Genomic DNA, 21,597 nt, shown 5'->3' with positions numbered 1-21,597 from the left:
GGCGAACAATACCTTTGACAGCTGTCCAATCAGGAAACCAAGACACATGTATCGCCAGTGTGCAACAGACAAGTCTCTATTCCGAAACTGAACAACATGACATCAATCATTATCTGTGCTTTAATCTGTATAGCAAAAAACAAAAAATAAAATACAGCCTATCGACGCAGACAATAAATTGAGAACTCATATATTTGTTTGAAAACAAAAAGACAACAAGGCTAGTGGCAGCAAATATTGTAAGAAATAGAGTTTAGAGGTAGCATTTATATATACAAGTACATATGTAGTATATAGTATACTCGTAGATGATAATGTCTTGCTTCTTTTAGTGGGGAAGTTGAGGAGTTGATAAGATAATGAACTATAATGTAAAGCCAATGACTGTTCGGAAAGTTACCGGCCGCCGACACCCTGTATGTCATATAATTATAGCTTCATATATACTATATCGGAAGTTATTTACCTACGGCTTTGCCAAATGCATCAATCAAAGTCCATGGCATTAGCCAACTGAGGGCACAATTAACCTGAACTTTGAAACATGCGCAAAATGTTGGCTCAAAAAACATGACACAAGTGTAAATATGTGTGCATTTAAACATATACTTGTACATACATTTATTTATATATTTTGTGAGTTCAGAAATTGTCACAAGTAGGCACAAAAAATATAAAAAAAAGAACCCAAAAGAGTCATTCACTTGAAAACAAAACGTAAAGGCAATGAAAAAGTTCACTTGCCAGACAGCCGAAAAGGAAATTAAAATTAAATTTAAAAACAAATTGAACGAAATGCGTCACACTTTGCATCTAAAAATAAAATGCCTAAAAAACCGCTAGAAACAAATAACAGCAGCCGCAATAGAAGGGCAGGAAAGCGTTCTCAGAAAATCATAAATTATTTCGTTACATAGTCGGAACACACACACACACACACACACACACCCTCACACTCTTAAATACGCACACACACGTACATAGGTGTGTGTACGTGTGTTATGGGAGGGCCAGTCGAGGAATTGCGGAAATCTGGCCAGTCTGGCAATTATCGCCGTATTTTTAAAAACTGTGCCAGCCATGTGGTTTTTTCGACAAGACTCGTGTGCTTTTAATGCAAAAGTTGAACAAAATAATAATTATAATTATAATTGCACATTAAAAGTGAACCACAAGGCAGAGCTACAGATTCTGTTAAGGAATTGTTTCCAATCTCTTTCTGACTCTATTTATTTTGCTTTGAATACATTTGTGCGCTTTTGTTGTTGCTTTTCATAAACAAAAGAGTCTCACATGGAAAACGTATGTGGCAGAGGGGTCCAGTATTATGGGGCTATGAGTACCAGATGATTCATTTTTCGCCGAGCGGCTTTCGCTTAACCCATTATTTACAAACCACACACAGCGAAAAAGTAATCGTTTATACTAACTACTTATATATCTGTTGGTCTTTACATTTTATAGTTCCCTATTTACGAATTGGTATTTGCTTGCAAAGAAGTAAAGTTTTCAAATGAAATTCTAAAGACTAAGGGGGTATTACTAGTTTAGTGTGAATGTATATACACACAGAAGGTGGCGTGGAAGACCCCATAATATATGTATATTCCTGATCAGTAAGACAAGTCAAGTCGATATAGGCATGTCCGTCCGTCTTTATGAATTAAAGGATCTCAGAAAGTACAAGAGCTAGTATAACCAAACTTGTTTCCCAAAAGCCCTAAACAGATCCAGTTTATGTTGTTTTTATTCTGATGCACCACTCCCACTTCCTTCGCTTTTATCAATTTTCCACAGCTCCCGTAATTCTTAGAATTATTTAGCAAAAACACCCGATGAAATGTTAATTATAAAGAAAGTTATAGCCATGACATAAGCCTTTGTCTATGTACATCTTATATAAGTATTTTGTATTTAATTATTTTAATTTAATTTAATATTTAAGAGTATTTAAGAGTTGGCTTGGATCTTCTTCAGCATTTCTTGATTGCTTAAAACTGTTTTAGTTTAAAGTCCAATAAAAAGGACCCCCATTTAATGATTTAAATACTCGCAATTAAAAATGTTATTAGTTTTGAAATAATAAACGTTCTATAATGCAATTTAAAATTTTTACAATTTTGGAATCTAAATTTAGCTTGCCTTAAAAGTTATCGATCATTGTCAATTTAATAATTATTAAAAATTTTAGTCGCAACATAACATTTAATTTTATTATTCTTTACACCTGGAAGTCACCGTACGGCCAATCATACGTTGGCTGGGAATGGGTTAAGGCGATCAAATAAGGGCAAGGCTGGATATATCGCACAAACCGGTTAAATATAATAAAAACATACTATACTACAATTAGTTTGGTTTCTCACTTGGCTATGGGACATGTTTGTTTGTTTTTTAAGATCGGCTGCTTGTTTTCGAAGCCATTGAGTGCAATAATAAGCGGCTTTGTGTGTTGCTGGCTGAGCTCCTCAAAAACGGCCATTTCACAATAGAATTACAAAAGACTGACCATGAAAAAGGAGCATATATACATACTATATGTATTCATTTGATTTTAATGAAGCAATATGATGTCTCAGCTGTAGAAGCTACCGCAAGACATTCAAAGTTTAAAGGCATTTCCTATTTACAATTTTTGAACATAAATATATATATATGTATATAACCCCTTATCTTAAATAGATTCTTCTATTTGTCATACTCAACAATTACTTCACATTTTCGAGTAACTTAGAAGATCTACTAATTAGTACCAGCCCTTCTCACCTGTTGATTTCGTCAAGAAACTCTCGTTCGTTTTGTAATCCTTTCAAGGTGTGCTAAAATTGTTTGATTTTAACACGAAGGCACTAATTTGTTCGTTCTTTCTAGTTCGTATTTAATTCGTTGCTATTTTGTAAATTGATAAAACATTCGCGGTCTCTGATAAGATTATATTTTTATTTTCTATTTATACACAAACACATCGTTGTTGCCTTTCCCACTGACGCATTGGCAAACGTACAACAATTGGCTGCAATTTCGTTGCCAATTTCGCGGCGTTGCGACGTTAATTGCTTTTACTAATGGCTAAAAGGTGAGCACGATTGGGTGGGCGGTAAAGCACGCCTTCTGACTGAGCATGAAGCCGGTATAAAAAAGCAATACATTCCCGTCCACCGACCGCCGACCGCAGCGTTTGAGGTGCGCTTGAGTACTACGAGTACTAGGGAATAGCAAAAACACTCAGAGGCCGTCGACGGCGAAAGCAACGGCAACGGCAACGGCGACACGAACATAATTCTTGGGCTTTTTTGTTTTGTTTTTATTTACAATTTATTATTTCAAAGCAGCGAGGCGACGGCAGCCCAGCCAGCTGGCAGAACATACAGAGATAATTGTAATTGTAAATATGTAATTTGAAAATAAATTTCGTACAAAAAACAAAAGACAGCCGCCCATGGCAATGGTTCCGCGTAATCAGCAGGCAAGGCGGTGGACAAAAGTCAAAGCACTTACAAAATAAAATACTATACATACTTGTATGTACACACATACTACGAACAAGTCTGTATATAAGTACACGTACTCGTATAGTCACCAGAAGCAGAAGAAAAGCAGCGGCAGCAGAAGCCACGACGCCCCCGCAAACAAATGCTGTTGAAAGAGATAGGCCGGCAGGCAGGCAGGCAGGCAGGCGAGTGCCTCCAAATACTTGTATCTAACAAATAAACCGAAACTGAAGCTGGGGGTGGTCCGCTCTGATTCCACCAAAGACAAAACAACAAATGGGCAAATGATTTATTTGCATGGCAAAACGCTCAATTGGAGAGCAGAGAGACTCTGATATTGCCTATGAGACTCTGGCTGATATGGCCGACCTAGCAAGTGCAGCGATAGCGAGCCTATCAGTAACCATGTACGGGTTTATCGTACCCATTTCTAGCCCATTAACTGTTCAGCTCAATCCAGTACGTGAGTAATCAATGGTCGATGGTCAGTTCGCCAGCAGTGAATTCATTTCACCTCGCATTACTACAACATGCTCTTATTTATTGAGAACAATCTACTATGGATGCACGTTTTAAACTTGAAGGCAAAGCAACTCAAGAGCAAATAAAATATTTGATAAGCACAGCGATTCAAATGAATGGAGAATACTATGAGAATACTACTTGTATATATTGCAACAAATAGTCTTAATAAAAAATAATAAGATAAAAATTAATGTAATTTGTGAGAAGTGACTATTTCTTACTTTCTCTTGATATTCAAAGTAACATAAGAACTAAAAGGAAGAATGTCTATAGTGTTGGGAAATCGCCACCAGTGAATTCATTTCACCTCGCATTACTACAACATGCTCTTATTTATTGAGAACAATCTACTATGGATGCACGTTTTAAACTTGAAGGCAAAGCAACTCAAGAGCAAATAAAATATTTGATAAGCACAGCGATTCAAATGAATGGAGAATACTATGAGAATACTACTTGTATATATTGCAACAAATAGTCTTAATAAAAAATAATAAGATAAAAATTAATGTAATTTGTGAGAAGTGACTATTTCTTACTTTCTCTTGATATTCAAAGTAACATAAGAACTAAAAGGAAGAATGTCTATAGTGTTGGGAAATCGCCACCAGTGAATTCATTTCACCTCGCATTACTACAACTAACTCTTACTTATTGAGAATAATCTACTATGGATGCACGTTTTAAAGTTGAAGGCAAAGCAACTCAAGAGCAAATAAAATATTTGATAAGCACAGCGATTCAAATGAATGGAGAATACTATGAGAATACTACTTGTATATATTGCAACAAATAGTCTTAATAAAAAATAATAAGATAAAAATTAATGTAATTTGTGAGAAGTGACTATTTCTTACTTTCTCTTGATATTCAAAGTAACATAAGAACTAAAAGGAAGAATGTCTATAGTGTTGGGAAATCGCCACCAGTGAATTCATTTCACCTCGCATTACTACAACATGCTCTTATTTATTGAGAACAATCCACTATGGATGCACGTTTTAAAGTTGAAGGCAAAGCAACTCAAGAGCAAATAAAATATTTGATAAGCACAGCGATTCAAATGAATGGAGAATACTATGAGAATACTACTTGTATATATTGCAACAAATAGTCTTAATAAAAAATAATAAGATAAAAATTAATGTAATTTGTGAGAAGTGACTATTTCTTACTTTCTCTTGATATTCAAAGTAACATAAGAACTAAAAGGAAGAATGTCTATAGTGTTGGGAAATCGCCACCAGTGAATTCATTTCACCTCGCATTACTACAACATGCTCTTATTTATTGAGAACAATCCACTATGGATGCACGTTTTAAAGTTGAAGGCAAAGCAACTCAAGAGCAAATAAAATATTTGATAACACAGCGATTCAAATGAATGGAGAATACTATGAGAATACTATATATTATTGCAAATAGTCTTACAGAAAAAGATAAAAATAAATGTAATTTCTAACAATTTACTATTTCTTACTTTCTCTTGATATTCAAAGTAACATAAGAACTAAAAGGAAGAATGTCTATAGTGTTGGGAAATCGCCACCAGTGAATTCATCTCACCTCGCATTACTACAACATGCTCTTACTTATTGAGAACAATCTTCTATGGATGTACGTTTTAAAGTTGAAGGCAAAGCAACTCAAGAGCAAATAAAATATTTGATAAGCACAGCGATTCAAATGAATGGACTATCCATTGAATACTATATATTATTGCAACAAGTAGAAAGAAAAAATATAAAAATTAATGTAATTTGTAATAAGTTAGTAGTCCTTACTGTCCCTTGATATTCAAAGAGAAAAGGATAAACATAAATTTAATTTGTAACAAGTTACTATTCCTTATTTTCTCTTGGTATTCAAAGTAACATAAGAATTAAAAAGAAGAATGTCAATAGTCATGGGAAATCGGCTTCAGTGAATTCATTTCACCGCACATCACTACAACATGGTTATTTGAGAACAATCTACTATGGACGCACGTTTCAAAATTGAAAGCTAGTTCTCAAAGCAACTCATGATTAAAGAAATGAATGAAATGGTATTGGTGCAAAAAACAGTTTTAAGGGAAAAATCGAATGGAATGACAGTTAGTTGTTACAATTTTCTAGTTCTTACTTTCTCTCTTAATATTCAAAGTAACTTAAGTACTCATAGGTAGAATGTCTATAGTCATGGAAAATCCCCAAAAGAAGGGGAAAGGTTGTTATTTGTAGAATCCGACCATAATATTAGGAAATGAAGCTGATAATCGAGAGGTAAGCTTTAACTCAAGATCTAATAAATATTTAAAATCGCAAATATGTAAGTATAGAGAGAGAGAGAGAGAGAGATTGTCAAGTGAAGTTAAGTTGAAGCTGTTGATAGTTACCCTTCTAGGAATTGCGCGATGAGTGCTGGAGCTCAGCTGAAAGCTCTGCCTGAGGTGACTTGCATACCTTTCCTTTTCACAGGTAACTCATTTAATTTGAATTTGAATTTGCATTTCACTTCGGAGTGCAGCCAGCAAGCAAGCGGCAGTCAAAGTTGAAAGTGTAATAAACTTGCGTGAGAAACGCACGAAAATTGAACAAAAGGCAAGACTCCAACTCCAACTCCGACTCCGACTATAGCTCTGACTATGGCTATGGCTCCCCCAACTCATTCACTTTTTGCACAGTCTGCGCTTACCTTTGATGTACTTTCACTTTCCGGCCAGCCATTTGATTTGCAGCACCGCAAAATTAAAGATTCATTAACATTTTTTGAAAAGTCTTCATGCGCTAGTTTTCTGCCAAGTGTCGACGGTCGGTCCGTCGCTCCGTCCGACCGTCCGTCAGTGCGTCGCTCTTTTGCTCGATTGTTCGAATTAAATACAAAAGTGGAAACAATTGCGAGATACGCGAACCAACAACTCCTACACAAAAACAACCTCAGACTTTGCACAATTGCAGTCTCATTTTTGAATTTATTTTTGCTTCTTCATCTGCTTTTGCCTTTTGGCTATTTTTGAGGGTTTACGAAATTTAGCGCTAGCTGGAAAAATGTTCATTCATTCATTGTTCATTGTTGTTGCTGCAGTTGCTGTTGCTATTGATGTTGCTCTCTGCCGTTCTCAGGCATTGTGCAACATGTCTTGGGCTGCAGGCTGCAGCACACTTTTCGGTACGTGCAACAGGAAGCCAACGGAAAAAAGTGAGTGGGTAACCCTATAAATAAATCAGCCAACGCTTTATGTAAGCGCAGGCAACTCAAATAGCTATCGTGCTTTGTGTTGGCCACGCGCCCCGCCCCTTTTTCACTTTTATGCAAATCGACTGGCTCATTATTATTAATCATACATACTACAAGTATGTTGTTTTTCCTTGCCAGCTCTGCTCACACCAACAACAACAACAGAAGACTAACCTTGCTGGCAAAATTTGCCTGAACGCTTGCGTTTTGTTTTGGTCTAATAACTTGGTTTAGTTTTGCATCGGGCTCTATAATTGCTGATTAATTCCTGATTGCCAAGTGAAGGCTGCCTAATTTCTGGCAGTGTACTTCGACATTTCACGACTGTACGATGGTTGTGTAAATGGGCCAATTGGCTAACAAATCGTTAAATCACTTCTCAAACGATTTCGTGAGCAACCCGCAAAAACAAACCTCAGATGATTCATAACCAAATGATGTATTTGTTTTAGTGGATTCGCTGAGAAACGTTTGAAACCGAATTCATTATGCCAGAATTTGCTAATCTCAACATTGCTTTACCAATGGTAACACGTTCTAAATGCGTTGTAAATATTGTATCTTAGGCGTGGTTTTGCGAATATTAAAACAGAAGAATTAGTCACAAATTCCATCAAAGTTTATTCATCAATGAGCCTGTTCGGACAGATACTTTTGAAAGCATTGAAAATGAATAAATTTAAATTTAATTTCAGTTTCAACGGCACACATACTATACATACATATGTATATAGTAGAATATATTTATCACACATCAAAACACTGCCATTCCAGACAAGAAATAGGACATTTTTTTTATGAAATAGCCAAACTCTTACTCTTTTTTCACAAACTACTTTTTTATGTGGGGGCTTAAACTATGAAAAATCTATTCTTAAATCATAGTTTGTTGGTTTTTGTTGCCATCGCAAAATCTAAAAAAAAAGTGTTTTATAAAACCTATATAAACCTGTATAAGCATTTTTTTTTATTTTTTGAATGGAGTATTTGAAACTTTTAATTAAATGTTATATTCTGTACAAAGACTGCTAATGATCAAAAATATGTTCCTCTACGGGCCGGACACTCACGCTCAAGGGGATACTTAAATACTTTATACACCGATCGAATGTTTTAGAAAAAGTGTCCGCCGAGGAGTGTCCGGATAAAAGAGGTGCCCATTAAGGGACTTTTCACTGTACATTTAGTATTCCTATAACGGTAGACGTTGTATATTTTCAAAACAGCCAACCCTTGCAAAAAAAAGCAACGATTTCGTTTGCATATAACAGTAAAAGAGTCGACTCTATTTTCTCTTCCACAGAGGCCAACGCTTTGCAAATTCCCAATTAAAGATTGTTGTCATGACTACAAAGTTCGCCGCATGCGCAGCCAACAACCAACAATTTGCAATTCGCGGCATATAAATCGCATTAGACAAAGAGAGACGACAAGAACATGACATTTTTATGAATTGAAAAGAGGCACTGCAGCTGCAGGAGAGAGATCTGTCGGCAGATTGTGTGCCAAATACATGTGGAAGTAGCACAACAGCCAGAGTTGATTCAGTACGGGAGAGCAGAAATGAAATGGCAACAGTGCTGCCAGTTCTTGGGTGATCGAAAAAGCTAGACCACTAATAACAAATGCTAGAAATAGCTGAAAAATATTTAATAGATTATTCTTAAGGATTAATGTTTGTGTTCAATTTCGCAAATTCTGTTGAAAGAGTTTTTAATTTCAGCTTTTGTTGAAGAGCTACACAAATTCATTCTAAAACCACAAATATTTTTACATCCAGACATGACTCGTGTTAAGAGTACTAGGTATTCTGACCTGGTTAGGTTTAGTTATACAGGGCTTTGGGCTACAAATTCTTCAATTCTTTTCTTTAATTCTTGGGTCCATTAAGATAAGGACATATACATACGTAATATATACCTTTAATTAAACCAGTTCAGTAAAAGCACAAGCCTTTTTATATAAAGATCCTTCAATATGCTGCATAAAAAATCATTTGAACTTCTAGAATTGCTGTAATTTGAATTTAAAAAAAAAAAAGACTTCAGAACTGGCGGGAAAATGGCCAAATTAACAAATGGGGAGAGGGGCAATTGTTGAGCAGCAGGCGCAGTGGCAGTTGCAGTCAGCGAATCGAGACAGACGCTGAGGCACTGGCGCAGAAGGCGTCACCATCACTCATCCAAGCATCGGCAGCAACAAAGTGGCACTTAAGAACCCAACGGCCGACCGAATGGCTTGAATGAATGCACGTCACTCAGTCAGTCAGTCAGTTATTCAGTTAGTGAGGCCAGTAAGCCGGGGCCCAAATGATAAGGCCTGCTGTCAGGCAGCGGGAAAGTAGGTGGGCGTTTAATCAGCGGCACCTCTACGCTCGATTGCAGTTAGCTGGGAACGTGGGTGCCGCCGCTGCAACGCTGTCGACTTTGTGGTACGTGTGGAGCTTGCAGATTGGCACAGAGGAGAGCAATCAGCTCCGCAGCTACAGCTCCAGTGTTGGGCAACGGCAGCTGTGGGCAGTAATTCGAACGGCTCATAAATTAGACGCTGCTTTGATTTGAATTTTTCTGTTGTGTTGGTCTGTTGCTGTTTTACTTTCTGGGCTCGCCACCTTTCTTCTGGTTTTCTTGTGGTTTGTTGATTAAGCCTGGTATACACGACTACGTCGTTTATTTTCGTTTATTTTATTTTATTTTTTTCACTTTTTTCTTGAGTTGAGCTTCGGCTTCGGCTTCTTCTTTGTATGCGCAGCGACGACATTTTGCTGTTCGAGCTTCTTGCGTAAAATGAAACCGCAAACAAAAATCACATAGCAAATGGGGTAGGGCAGCCAACGGTCGGGGCCAGTGCACAGTTCTGTGGGAACAAGGTCACTGCGCATTCGAGCTGGTAATTAAATGCTGACTTCGAGCTCCACAATGCCACAATGGTGGCCCTTTAAGTTAGAATGGGAGTTCCGCTCCGTTCTCTACTAAATATTTATTATAACTTCTGCTCACGAAGGCGGTCTTTAATTATTGACATTGTAGGACGCCAATTCGATTAAATGAAGTGTGTCATTCCTTTATGTTTATTACGTTTGATTATAAAGTTGCATTTGTTTACATTGGTAATAGCATAGGGAATAAAGAAAATAATGACGCAGGCACGTACGCGCCATAAATATACAATTGAGCGGGTATGCGAATAGTTCATATTGTATTTATTTAAGTGTCAATGCAGGAATGTACGCTACGCTATAAATAAATCAAACCGATTGTGCTTCACATTCAAAAAATATCTGCTATACTACCAGTATGATATTCAACGAATGACAATTGTAAAGCGCCATTTGTAAAGTGGTTTGTCCACCGTGTCTATATTTAGGCATTCCCATTGAGAGCTACACTATTCGGAGAAACTGTATAGCATTTGAAAAATTTGAAAATGTTTGTTTCTGGTTGAACAAAAAACACAAAATATTGGGAGCAAATTACATAAATTATGCAGATTTGGGCCAACACATCCAAAAAAGGGGAACAAAATAAAAAATTCAAATCAAAACAAAAGCCGCTAATCAACAAGAAGAAATCGTACGTCGCACCTACACGGTCAGGTGTCAAAACTGAACAACATAAAAACTACAATATAATCGGTGTTTTTTTTTTCTATTATTGTTATTTTTTGCATATTTGCTTGAGAGCTAAAGAGTCAAACAAAAAGTCATTTTGTACGCTTGAAGTTGACGCACTTGGCAGACGTGGCCAATAACATCGGACAGACGTCCATTCAACAATTCATTGTGGACGCGGCTCAGGAGTCGAGTCACTTACCAAATTATATTTAATGCCTTTTTTGAATGGTGAAAGTCGTGACAAGCAGCATGCAAGCCAATCGACATGTGACTCAATTGAAATGCACTTAAATGTCTGCAAATTAGCAAAATGATTTTGCAATGCCAAGTGTACGAGTACGGCCCAGCCCGGCCCGTAAAAGTGTAGCCAATCGACGCAAGTTGGCCAACTAACTGGGCAGTCTAAAGAACAGTTGGGAGCGTTCATTGAACCCATGCTTAAAGCTAATGGGAAGGCGATAAAAAGAGCCAAAACCAAAACCAAAAAACAATTACCTCACTGGCAGTCGCGCGTGCGCAAACTTTACTTCTACGGTCAAAAATTAGTCGACACTGGATTTGTGGAGCGTGTGGAACGTGTTGCTGGTCAGAAATGGAATTAAGTAATTTGCGCGATCCGATTTCGTTATTAGCCAAATTGGTCAAAGCGGTTAAGACGCGATCGCAATTAATTCACAGGGCTGTCCATAGCCGGATAATTGGCATTCGCAGTCTCTCTCTCTCTCCCTCTCTGCCGGATCTAGGCAGCTGTCAATTGTTTCATTTTTCAAATTAATTGCACACAGAAAGTGAATAATAATATAACCACAAACATACAGACATAACACAATCCGATGTGCATGGAAACCAGTTTAAACGTTTCATGTTTGGCCAATGCAGCTTTACCAATTCGAGTATTGTAGTTGGGCCAAAATGTTTCTCTTTGTTGGCCATGCAAATTGACGGCATTACTGGCCATTTGACAGGCTATGTGCAGTGTATGCAAACACTTCATCGTGGAACTTGGCTATTAACCGATTCTTTGGTAACAATTGCCGCATCCGATTCGTAAAGATTTGCAACTAATATAGGCATTCTCAGAAGCTTGTTTGAATTATCTAGACTATATACTATATGTACTACATATTATAGTTAGTACTTTATATTAAAAACGCCACTGAATCGTAGTGCTGTTTAAGCTTTCCGACTTCACATCTTTCCCAACACCTCCTTTGATTTTTGTTTGCCTTCGATTAGATCCTTTGCAGGAGAAGTGCGAATTTGCGCTTTTCTTTTAATTTAACCGTGAAATAATTTTATATAAGAATTAAATATGAGAAGAAAGGATGACTTTTTAATGTTTTTATGGCTCTAGATGTGGATGCCCTTTCGAGAATTTTCCGTGATTACCGTTCTTGTTCCGTTTCTATGGCATGTATATATAAATGTAGATGCTCTTTCGCAAAGATATTGCAAACGTGACTCGCCTTTTCGCTCATTTTTATACCCTGTACCCGTAGGGTAAAAAGGGTATATTAGGTTTGTGCAAAGTATGTAACATACAGAAGGAAGCATCTCCGACCCCATAAAGTATATATATTCTTGATCAGCATGACGAGAGAAATCGATCTAGACATGTCCGTCCGTCTGTCCGTCCGTCTGTCCGTCCGTCTGGATGAACGCGAGGATCTCAGAAACTATAAAAGCTAGAATAACCAAAGTTGGCATCCAGATTCTCCTAGATCCGAGTAAGGACGAGTTTATTTTTTTTTTTTAATTTTCCCCCCCTTCCCCCGCTGCAGAATTTCGTCAATAGCGTCCACATTTCAATGCTACCTAAACCAAACTTTGCACACATAAATAATTATCTACTGTTGTTTAAAATTTTATTCAATTCTGTCGATTCTAAGAAAAGTTATTAGTGAAACAAATTCTCGCCAGTACAAACCCCACAAACTGCAGCAACAAGTTCGCTCTTCTTCTTCCTCTTTTTGCTGCTGCTTTGGGCGCATATAACTCAGTGACGGAAGTTTACCTGGGTACAGGGTATTACACTGTCGGGCTTGCTCGACTGTAGCGTTCTCTCTTGTTTTTTATTGTTTTCTTTTACCAATAGATTTTATTATTTTTATTTTGAATTCGATTTTACAATTATATTTAGTTACGAATTACGAAATGAGCCGAAAAACGCATTGACGAAGCACCAAGAAGCTTACCCACTATTTTGAATATCGCCGCAAAATTTAATCAAAATCGGTTGAGCGGTTTCAGAGTCCATAGCGAACATATATACATACATATTTACATTTCATATATCGATTACAGAAAAAGTATAAAGATTATTAGGAAGAAAATAAAACGAAGCTGATGTTTAGAAGAAGAAGAAGATCATATAACGATCAGACTATTTTAGAAGTGATTCAAGATTGTTGTAAAGGAGTTAGAAGGAGTCTTGTTGGTCGGAAGGTATTCATTTTATTTACACAACTATTTGTGTTCGTACACATGCTATTTTCGATTTTCAGTATATAGTATAGTACAATACGTAAAAAATGGCTTTAAGAGGTTCTACTTGGGTGCATTCCTTATAAAGCATTTTAAAATGGCAAAAAAGTAAATAGTAAATGCTTGCCCGACGGCCTTCACGCTGCGACCAGCGGAGCAAATCATTTAAATATGGGCGGCCCAAAATGGGGCGTTGAAATTCAGAAAGTGATTTCTTTTACTATTCGTTCGAGTTGCATTTCAATAAGATGGCGATCAAATCGAAAGTTCCATAGAATTTGGAAACTATCAACACAGACAGAGCGACCCACATTGAAACGTAAGCTCCCTTGTGGGCCGCTGAAATTACGAAAATTATTTGAAGAGTGGCTTAGAATGTGCTACAATTATTTTAATCTGATATGCGGCTGCCTGAGAATTGGTGGCACATAAAGACGCTGACCCACATCTTTGTGGCAGTCGCATCAATCTTAAAGAGGAAGGCACAGTGTAGCGCTACGGGCGCCCTAGCTTAGCCACAAAAGCAACTCTAATTAACACGCCGAACACATACATACATACTATATATCCAAGCATACCTACGTACATACTCCTATAACGAAATTTCTTTTAATTCATTTTATTTCATTTAAGCCAAGACACGTACGTCAGTCATTCGGGCAATCAGCCAGTTAGCCTTCGGCCAAAGATATTAATAATTTTTATTTCTCTACGTTTTTCTACTTCTACTGCGCCAGCCAGCCATGGATGTACGAGTATGTATGTATAGTATATATGTTGACCTGATTTGCGACAGCATTCTCAGACACACGCACACGGAGCCCGGCTTAAATGTAGAAAGTGTCGCCACTCTCTTTTGGCCACCACTCGTAGCCAAAGTCTACAGAGTAATGGCCGCACTTTTTTATTATTATTTTGACATGTCTTGAGACTCGAAACGGCTTATTGAACTTTCTGCTTAGCCATGACAGAGCACTACTTCAACAAAGGCTTAATTGATAAACAAAGATCTATCAACTTTTCTTCAACTTTGACATACTATATGAGTAGTACTTGTATCTAGAAGCAAATAAGTCACGCAAGCGCCCTCCAAATGATCTTAAAAGCTTGCGAGAAACTTCTCAGAAATAAACGCGTTAGATAACAGAAATTAACTTTATATACATACTATATACTACAAGTATATACGAGGTGGCTGAGATCTTTAATTCTTTTTAAGCATGTCCATAAATGTTCGCTGAAAGCTTCTCTTGGCTTTGGTTTTTTATGCTTGTGATTTCACAAAAAAATTGTTATTAAAATGTTAACATAATGGCACAAAAAACTTGAGAATTTTCTCACATACTCGTATACGCTTATGTGTTTACCTTTGGATTGTAATTTTCGTGGCCCATTGTTGTAGCTGGTGGATTTTTCGTCTAAAAAGCCACAGAGAACGGAACAACAAAGCTTAGATATGCGATTGCACAAGTTTTCACATTAGCGACGAGTTTCATCACATAATGAAGAATATTTGAAATAATTATGACCAATAAATATGGCAGAAATGTTCAGCTAAATAATTTCAAAGTTATGTTTATTCTTGAAGCACATTTTAAAAACTATGCAACTACTATGATTGTCAAAGAGGTTGGTTTTATAGTTACAGTTAGATATAGTTAGATATACGATTGCACAAGTTTTCACATTAGCAATGAGTTTCATCACATAATGAAGAATATATGAAATAATTATGACCAATAAATATGGCAGAAATGTTCAGCTAAATGATTCCAGAGTTATGTTTATTCTTGAAGCGCATTTTAAAAACTATGCAACTACTACTTGTATGATTGTCAAAGAGGTTGTTATTATAGTTATTTAGAAACATTTAAAAGTAAATAACAATAACGACAAGCCTTGTTTGTTTCTCATTATTATTTAAATGCGTCTTTTCTGAGAGGCTGTCTAATTGATTGCCTTAAATGCCACAGAAGCTAGTTTGATGAAATTACGTTTGTATTCATATAAATATGACCAAGTTCTTACACCAGTTATGGCTTAAATTTCCAAACATTACTTAAAACACCAAATGAAATTAATGAAATGAAATGAGAAAATGATCTTTAATGATCAGCATGAAACCATTTCGATTTCTTTTTAGTGGTTTTTTCTTCTGAAGATCAGCCTCTAATAAAGAAGATCGCATTGAAAACAATGCTCCAGCTTACCACCTAGTATGATTTACAATAATGAGCTGCATATTAAATGCGAAAGAAAAACTTGTTAACTAAATTATATAAACGGTGAAACCCAAGCAAAACAAACAGCTGCCAAACTCCTCAGCTACTGCTGCTGCTGCATCGGCTGTTGACGCAGTTGCTGAGCAACAACACAATCATAATAATAATAATAAACAGTTATGTTTGAAATGGCTTAAAGCTGTTTCAATACCGCGAGCCAATTACAAACATAGATATTGTCCATAAACAATTTGTTTGAGGTTCGAAAGCACGCGAAGAGCGACAAGGAACTTGAAGGAAAACGCTCAGAAATTACGAGCACTCGTGTGCTTGCCAAAGATGGCGAAGACTACTTCTGAGATACATTAAAAGCAATGCGTAAAAACAACAATTATAAGGTAGCTGACATTTGGGGAGCCGGCCGCCATGTGGCCGAGCCTAAGCCACAAAATGGCCAAGAGACGCGTGATTTATGGGCACATTGGCTGTTGCGTGTGGTTGGAGCTGCTGATGAGGCTGTGGCAGCTGCCCAAGAATGTGTAATGTCTACGTCTATGTTGTCTACGCAGTCGTCGGGGAATAATAACAATTTTTAAAATTATGCTCCCAGTCGTGCACGGCCCGAGAGTTCAACGACGGTTTAGGTTTACTCCTCTTTGTTGTTGTCTGTTGGTTGGTCGGTTACGCTTCACGGCGGCAACAAAACAATTACAGTTCTGCTGCTGCTGCTGCTGCTGCAGCTGTTGTTGTTTTTGTTTTTGTGGCGCTGCCAGCAATTTGCAACATGCAACAAACAGCGGCACCAACAACAACAGCGGCAGGTAAAACAATGCAAACACGACGCATTGCCAATCAAAAATGTTAACATATTGTGAAAAAAATCAGCACAGCTCAACAACTTGGTAATAACAAAATTAACATGAACGAATGAAACGTGTGGAAAATGCATACAAAGCCGCAACCGAAGAGTTCCAACACAGTACAGTCTGCGAAATGGCCATAAATACAATATACGAGTATACTTGTATGTATAATGATATGAACAGACGACTCCTGCCAAAATCTGCCAAGCCTTCACCTTCACATCTCGGATGCATGAAAGCGAAAGCAGCTTAACATCTAATTTCTTGAATAAGTTAGTTTTTATAAATATAAATAATTCGAAGTCCACGTGCGTCTATTTGGAATAGGAGCATAGCTTTTATTATTATTGCTCTACAGATATTATTATGTTTAGCTACCGCGAAGATTTTTCAACAGATATAGCATGATCTGAGACAGAATGCATATTTTTGTATGGTTTAGGGAATCGCACGCTTGGCCCAGACGCTTTTAGCCTTGAGTTTTATTATTTATTTCTTCTTTCTTTATTTATTATTTCTCTCAGTAATATGTGGTCGGGGGGTTTAGCAACAGCTGCCCCCACAGCACGCCACATGGCAGTTGGGGCAAGTTCAGGCATGGACTGCGGCTTGAACAGTCATTGGCTTAGACGCGGGCCCAAACGCATGTGTCGCAAGTGGCTGGATGATCTAATCGAGCTCGGCACTTAACACTTAATTGAGAGATGCGCGATTCACTCCGTATGATAAATCACAAAACCAACTGCACCGCCTGCTAATTCCTAGTGTAAAACTATGAGTGTGGGCTCTGAATCATGCCAAAATGCACAACAAACATTTTTATTAAATATATGTTCGATTTTGTGTTCATGTGTGGGTGTGTGTGGGTGTGCTTGAAGTGCATTTTGAATAATGAAAGAAATCAAAATGAAATGCAATACTCACTTATTTAGCGTTATAAACGGGCGTATAACGTAAAAAATATTCCAAAACGCTACGCTGCTTGGGCAGTTGGACGACTGAGGTTAATCCACATTGAATGATTCCGGGCGCAGGCGCGCAGGAATGCATGTAGTAGAGGGTTACGGAGGTGGTTGGAGGGGAGCGCGCGATATGGAAACAATATGTTCGTATGTAGAGTTGGCGTTAGAGAGGAAAAGAGAGCGCGAGCACAATACGAACTTATAGATACTTTTTGCTTAAATCAATTACTTTGCAGCACATTTTCATAAAAACACTTATTCATCTGATTATTATGCTATTGAACACTTTTTGCTAAAGCAAGCACTTTTTGTTTAGCACACATAGCCACTTTTTTCTTTTTCTTTTGTTTTTGCCGTTTTGTTCCTTCTCTTATTGTACGCGAAACGAGCGCGCATATAGTTTGTTTTATAAAAAAAAACTAAGTTGCCACCAAAGGCAAAAAGATACAGATACACAATTGTAACCGACTGCCTGGTTGCTTGCTTGGCTGGTTGCCTGTCTGACTAAGCTGTTGGCTGACTGGCAAGCTGGTTGGCTCTGCTTGGCGTGGCGACGTTTCAAAAGTGACTGAAGCCCGCGACCGACACAAAGCGCAGCGAAGCTGCAAACGTGTCTTAAACATAAAGGTGTGTGCGCGCGGCCCAGGTAAAAACCACGGGCCGGAGAGTCGTCTCGAGAGCGCGCGAGAGCGAGAGCGAGCGCATAAGCCAGCGATCCATAGTTCAACAGCTCTGTGAGGTATAGCCGCAGAGTGTCCAACTTCTTCGCTCAAACTGCTTAGGCGAGGCCGTGACGTCACATATCTTAGCAACGCAAGAAACCACATCTACGTGAGAAGCAAGTGAATGGGTTATCTGAAACGATGAGAGGTATATTAGATTATTAGAGAATTAAAAAGCAGAACAGTAATTGCAATTTTAATGCTTGATCCAATCAATCGATATAACGAAGAATTGTTAAGCAAACAAGCAAAATTGAAATAAAAATTATGCCTAAACTAAATATTCTATATCGACATTAATACGATTTTTGTACGCCAAGCTCTACTATTCGTCATGTTCCCTCTTTTTTCGTGAGAGCAGCGAATGCCATGGACAGCGTAGCGATACCTTGATCTTTCTATATGCCATTATACGATCTTAAACGATCTTGCAGCTGTTGCTATTGTTGCTGTTGTTGTTGGTGTTGCGAGCGGAGTGAACTTTTGCGCCAGTAAAAGCTAACAAAGAAAGACAAGAGCTAAAACTGGTTATGCGCTTGGATATTAATGGATACTGCTGCTGCTGGACACAAGCCGCGGCACAACCGGCACAGTTCTGTTCTCATTGCTGTTGACTTTTAAAGCGACTTTGCTGACTTGCCAGAATTGGGAATCGCAAGAATGGAAAGGAAGCCGAAAGCAAGCAAGCAGCAAGCCAGCCAGCCAGCCAGCCAGCTCCTTTGGACCAGTTACTAGTTGCTGCTTACTAGTTTGTTGCCGCATGGACAAGGTTAATAACATCGTTATACGAAAGAAATGTCTGAGCATTGAAATAGGCAGACAACAACAACAACAAAATGTGCAGACAAAATGCAGACTGGTCGGTCGGTCGCATCAGTGGCAACTTGTAAGCTGTAAGTTGTTGCGTTTACCGTTAATGAGCAAACGCAGCAACTGCCAGCAGCAAGGCGAAATTGTTTATGAAATGCGCATCAGGTATAATCAAAAAAAAAAGAAGCTACCATAATTTAAAGCTTGTGAGAAAAACATAAAAAGCAACCGACCTTTGTTGTTGTTGGTGGTGGTGGCTGTCTGATCGACTGGGGGGCACTCCTAGGGCGTGCATTGTTCTGCGGCTACGTGTTGACGTGTTGCCGCAACGTTCGGCACTTCCTCGACTAAAAATGAAAACCAGTTTCGAAGTTTGCATTTTTGCTAACGGACATTAGTTTGTGTGTTATGCAAAAGGTTTTTCCAGCGGCAGTAGAAAATGCATCGTGACATTGTGTGCTCGAAAAATAGAAAACTCCGGCACATCCAAATTCCTGTTGATCGTAAGCCGGTTGTATGCTGCTGACCGCATTTCGTGCAGCGTCTGCAAAAGAGCGATCATATTAGTAACACACAAACATACATATGACAAATGTATCTGTACTATGTACATACACACATATATCAACTGGAAAGCCTAGCTCATGCAAAACCACCTCAATTACGACCGAACGGTGACCTAGTAGTTTAATTTTAATTTTGTTAGTAAACGGGACGGACTGTATTAAATCTTAGACTTTTTGTATGCAGAGATAAGGAAGCTGCCCCTACCTGTGTGTATTGTTGTACTTGTTTCCATCGACTTGCACTGCAATATTATTGCTGGGATAACTTTTCCTTTTTCACGTAATTGGCAGCATTGTCCACTGATAGTTTTTCCTCAAGCACTTGAATATTTCTTATCAGTTGGCGCTTTAAAGCTATTTATTCGGTATTTTTTATGACATTTACTGCAGATGCTTTAGAGATGAGCAAACTGTGATTTAGATTTCACAGCGATAATTGTAACAGTGACTCACCAAGCAAATTAGTGGTGGGAGTTTAAGCAATTACATAAAATAACTATTACAAGTGACTGTTATTTCGCTCGCCACATACAAACATCGACAAGCACAATTTGCATGAAAAAACGGACAAGGTATGGAATACAGGCTTTCCATTTTTTAATTTGAAATTGTGTGAGTTTTTGTAAGTTTATTCGATTTGTATAACTTGTCACAGATCTAACGTGGCTCGTGAAAAAGTCACGTTGACGGTAATGTCGCTCTTCTCTAGCGCGCTACGAGAACCATCGATAAACAGTTTCACATCTCTATCTGATCCACCGGAATAAGATGCCTTGCTGGTACTATGACAAGAAGGAGCTCCGTGAAACACCTTCAATCCTGGATGGAGTCACATTTGAGACTGAGCGGCGCTACCGGAAGGAGGGAGCGCGATTCATTATGGAATGCGGCACGAAAATGGGATTGGGTCACAACACGATGGCCACCGGCGTCGTGTATTTTCATCGCTTCTACATGTTCCACTCATTCAAAAGTTTTCCACGCTACGTGACCGCCTGCTGTTGTCTCTTTCTGGCCGGCAAGGTGGAGGAGACGCCAAAGAAGTGTCGAGACATTATCAAAACAGCGCGCGGTATCCTCAACGATAACTATTTCGTCTCTTTCGGGGAGGATCCCAAGGAGGAGGTGATGACGCTGGAGCGTATATTGCTGCAGACCATCAAGTTTGACCTGCAAGTAGAGCACCCGTACACATTTCTCCTGAAATACGCTAAGTGTTTTAAGGGAGACCAGCAGAAGCTGCAAAAAATGGTACAAATGGCGTGGAACTTCGTCAACGATTCGCTCAGCACGGTGGTGTGCCTGCAGTGGGAGCCTGAGATCATAGCCGTGGCGCTCATTCATCTGGCCAGTAAGCTGAGTAAGTTCACAGTACTGGATTGGCTGGGTAGACAGCCAAGCCATCAACGCTGGTGGGACATGTTCGTTTCGGACGTGACCATGGAAATACTGGAAGACATCTGCCATCAGGTACTAGACTTATATCAGTCGACGCAAAAGGAAGGCCAGGAACCTAACAGTCCGCCACAGAAGCCGCCCAGCCGAGCGGACAGTCCCACAAACAACAAAGTGTTGTCGCTGCTGCTGCCATTGCCGCAGAACAGCAGCATCGTCGACTCCACGACTCTGGGCAAAACCAAAGCAGCACCGCCGCCTCCGCCACCACTCCCAGCGTGTCCGCCCAGTGACAATGGCGGCCTGAATCCAAACAACGCCGCAGCCGAGCTGAACAACATACAGAGCATTAAATCTTTAGCCAGTGCAGTGCCCGTCGAAACGCTGCCTCCTGTTACCCTCAATACCAATGCAAACTATCACATGTACCACGCACCTCCGCCGCCTCCGCCTCCAGCGCCTATAGCACCGCCGTATCCGCCTCCACACTACACTGCGGTGCCGCCCAACATGGGTTACTACAATGCCGGACGCCCGCAGCAGCCACAGCCACGATACCAATAGACAGTAAGAAGATCAGATCAGGCCTAGGAATATTATGCAAATTGTCATGTCTATATTATTGTTAGGATCAAATTCAACACTCACATTTATATTAATAAAGCGTAATTTTATTAAAACAACTATTATTTCTCTCACCATGCGCTTGGGCTTTGGGCCATAAT

The 21,597-nt window shown here is 38.8% G+C and overlaps 2 protein-coding genes across 4 annotated transcripts in view; one reads left to right on the top strand and one right to left on the bottom strand.

Moving 5' to 3' along the window:
- LOC115626140 overlaps positions 1–3,177 on the bottom strand; it is a 52,238-nt gene extending 49,061 nt beyond the window's left edge. For all 3 annotated transcript variants that reach the window (XR_003995567.1, XM_030521402.1, XM_030521399.1), the window contains exon 1: positions 2,767–3,177. The gene's annotated coding sequence lies outside the window, so the exon portion shown is untranslated. The remainder of the gene's footprint in view (positions 1–2,766) is intronic.
- Positions 3,178–20,098: 16,921 nt separating this feature from the next.
- LOC115626204 (cyclin-K) lies at positions 20,099–21,555 on the top strand. The gene has a single exon (XM_030521487.1). It carries the CDS (start codon positions 20,246–20,248, stop codon positions 21,434–21,436), a length of 1,191 nt encoding a protein of 396 aa, XP_030377347.1. The 5' UTR covers positions 20,099–20,245; the 3' UTR covers positions 21,437–21,555.
- The last annotated feature ends 42 nt before the right edge of the window (positions 21,556–21,597 follow it).

The sequence above is a fragment of the Scaptodrosophila lebanonensis genome, unplaced genomic scaffold (assembly GCF_003285725.1).
Source record: "Scaptodrosophila lebanonensis strain 11010-0011.00,11010-0021.00 unplaced genomic scaffold, SlebRS2 tig00000080-arrow-pilon, whole genome shotgun sequence".
NCBI lineage: Eukaryota > Metazoa > Arthropoda > Insecta > Diptera > Drosophilidae > Scaptodrosophila > Scaptodrosophila lebanonensis.
Note: the sequence above shows the minus strand (reverse complement) of the source record. Positions and strands in the feature narration are given on the sequence as shown.

Excerpts from the sequence above, each read along its gene's own strand:
- LOC115626204 (XM_030521487.1), top strand. The coding sequence starts at position 20,246 with ATGCCTTGCTGGTACTATGACAAGAAGGAGCTCCGTGAAACACCTTCA.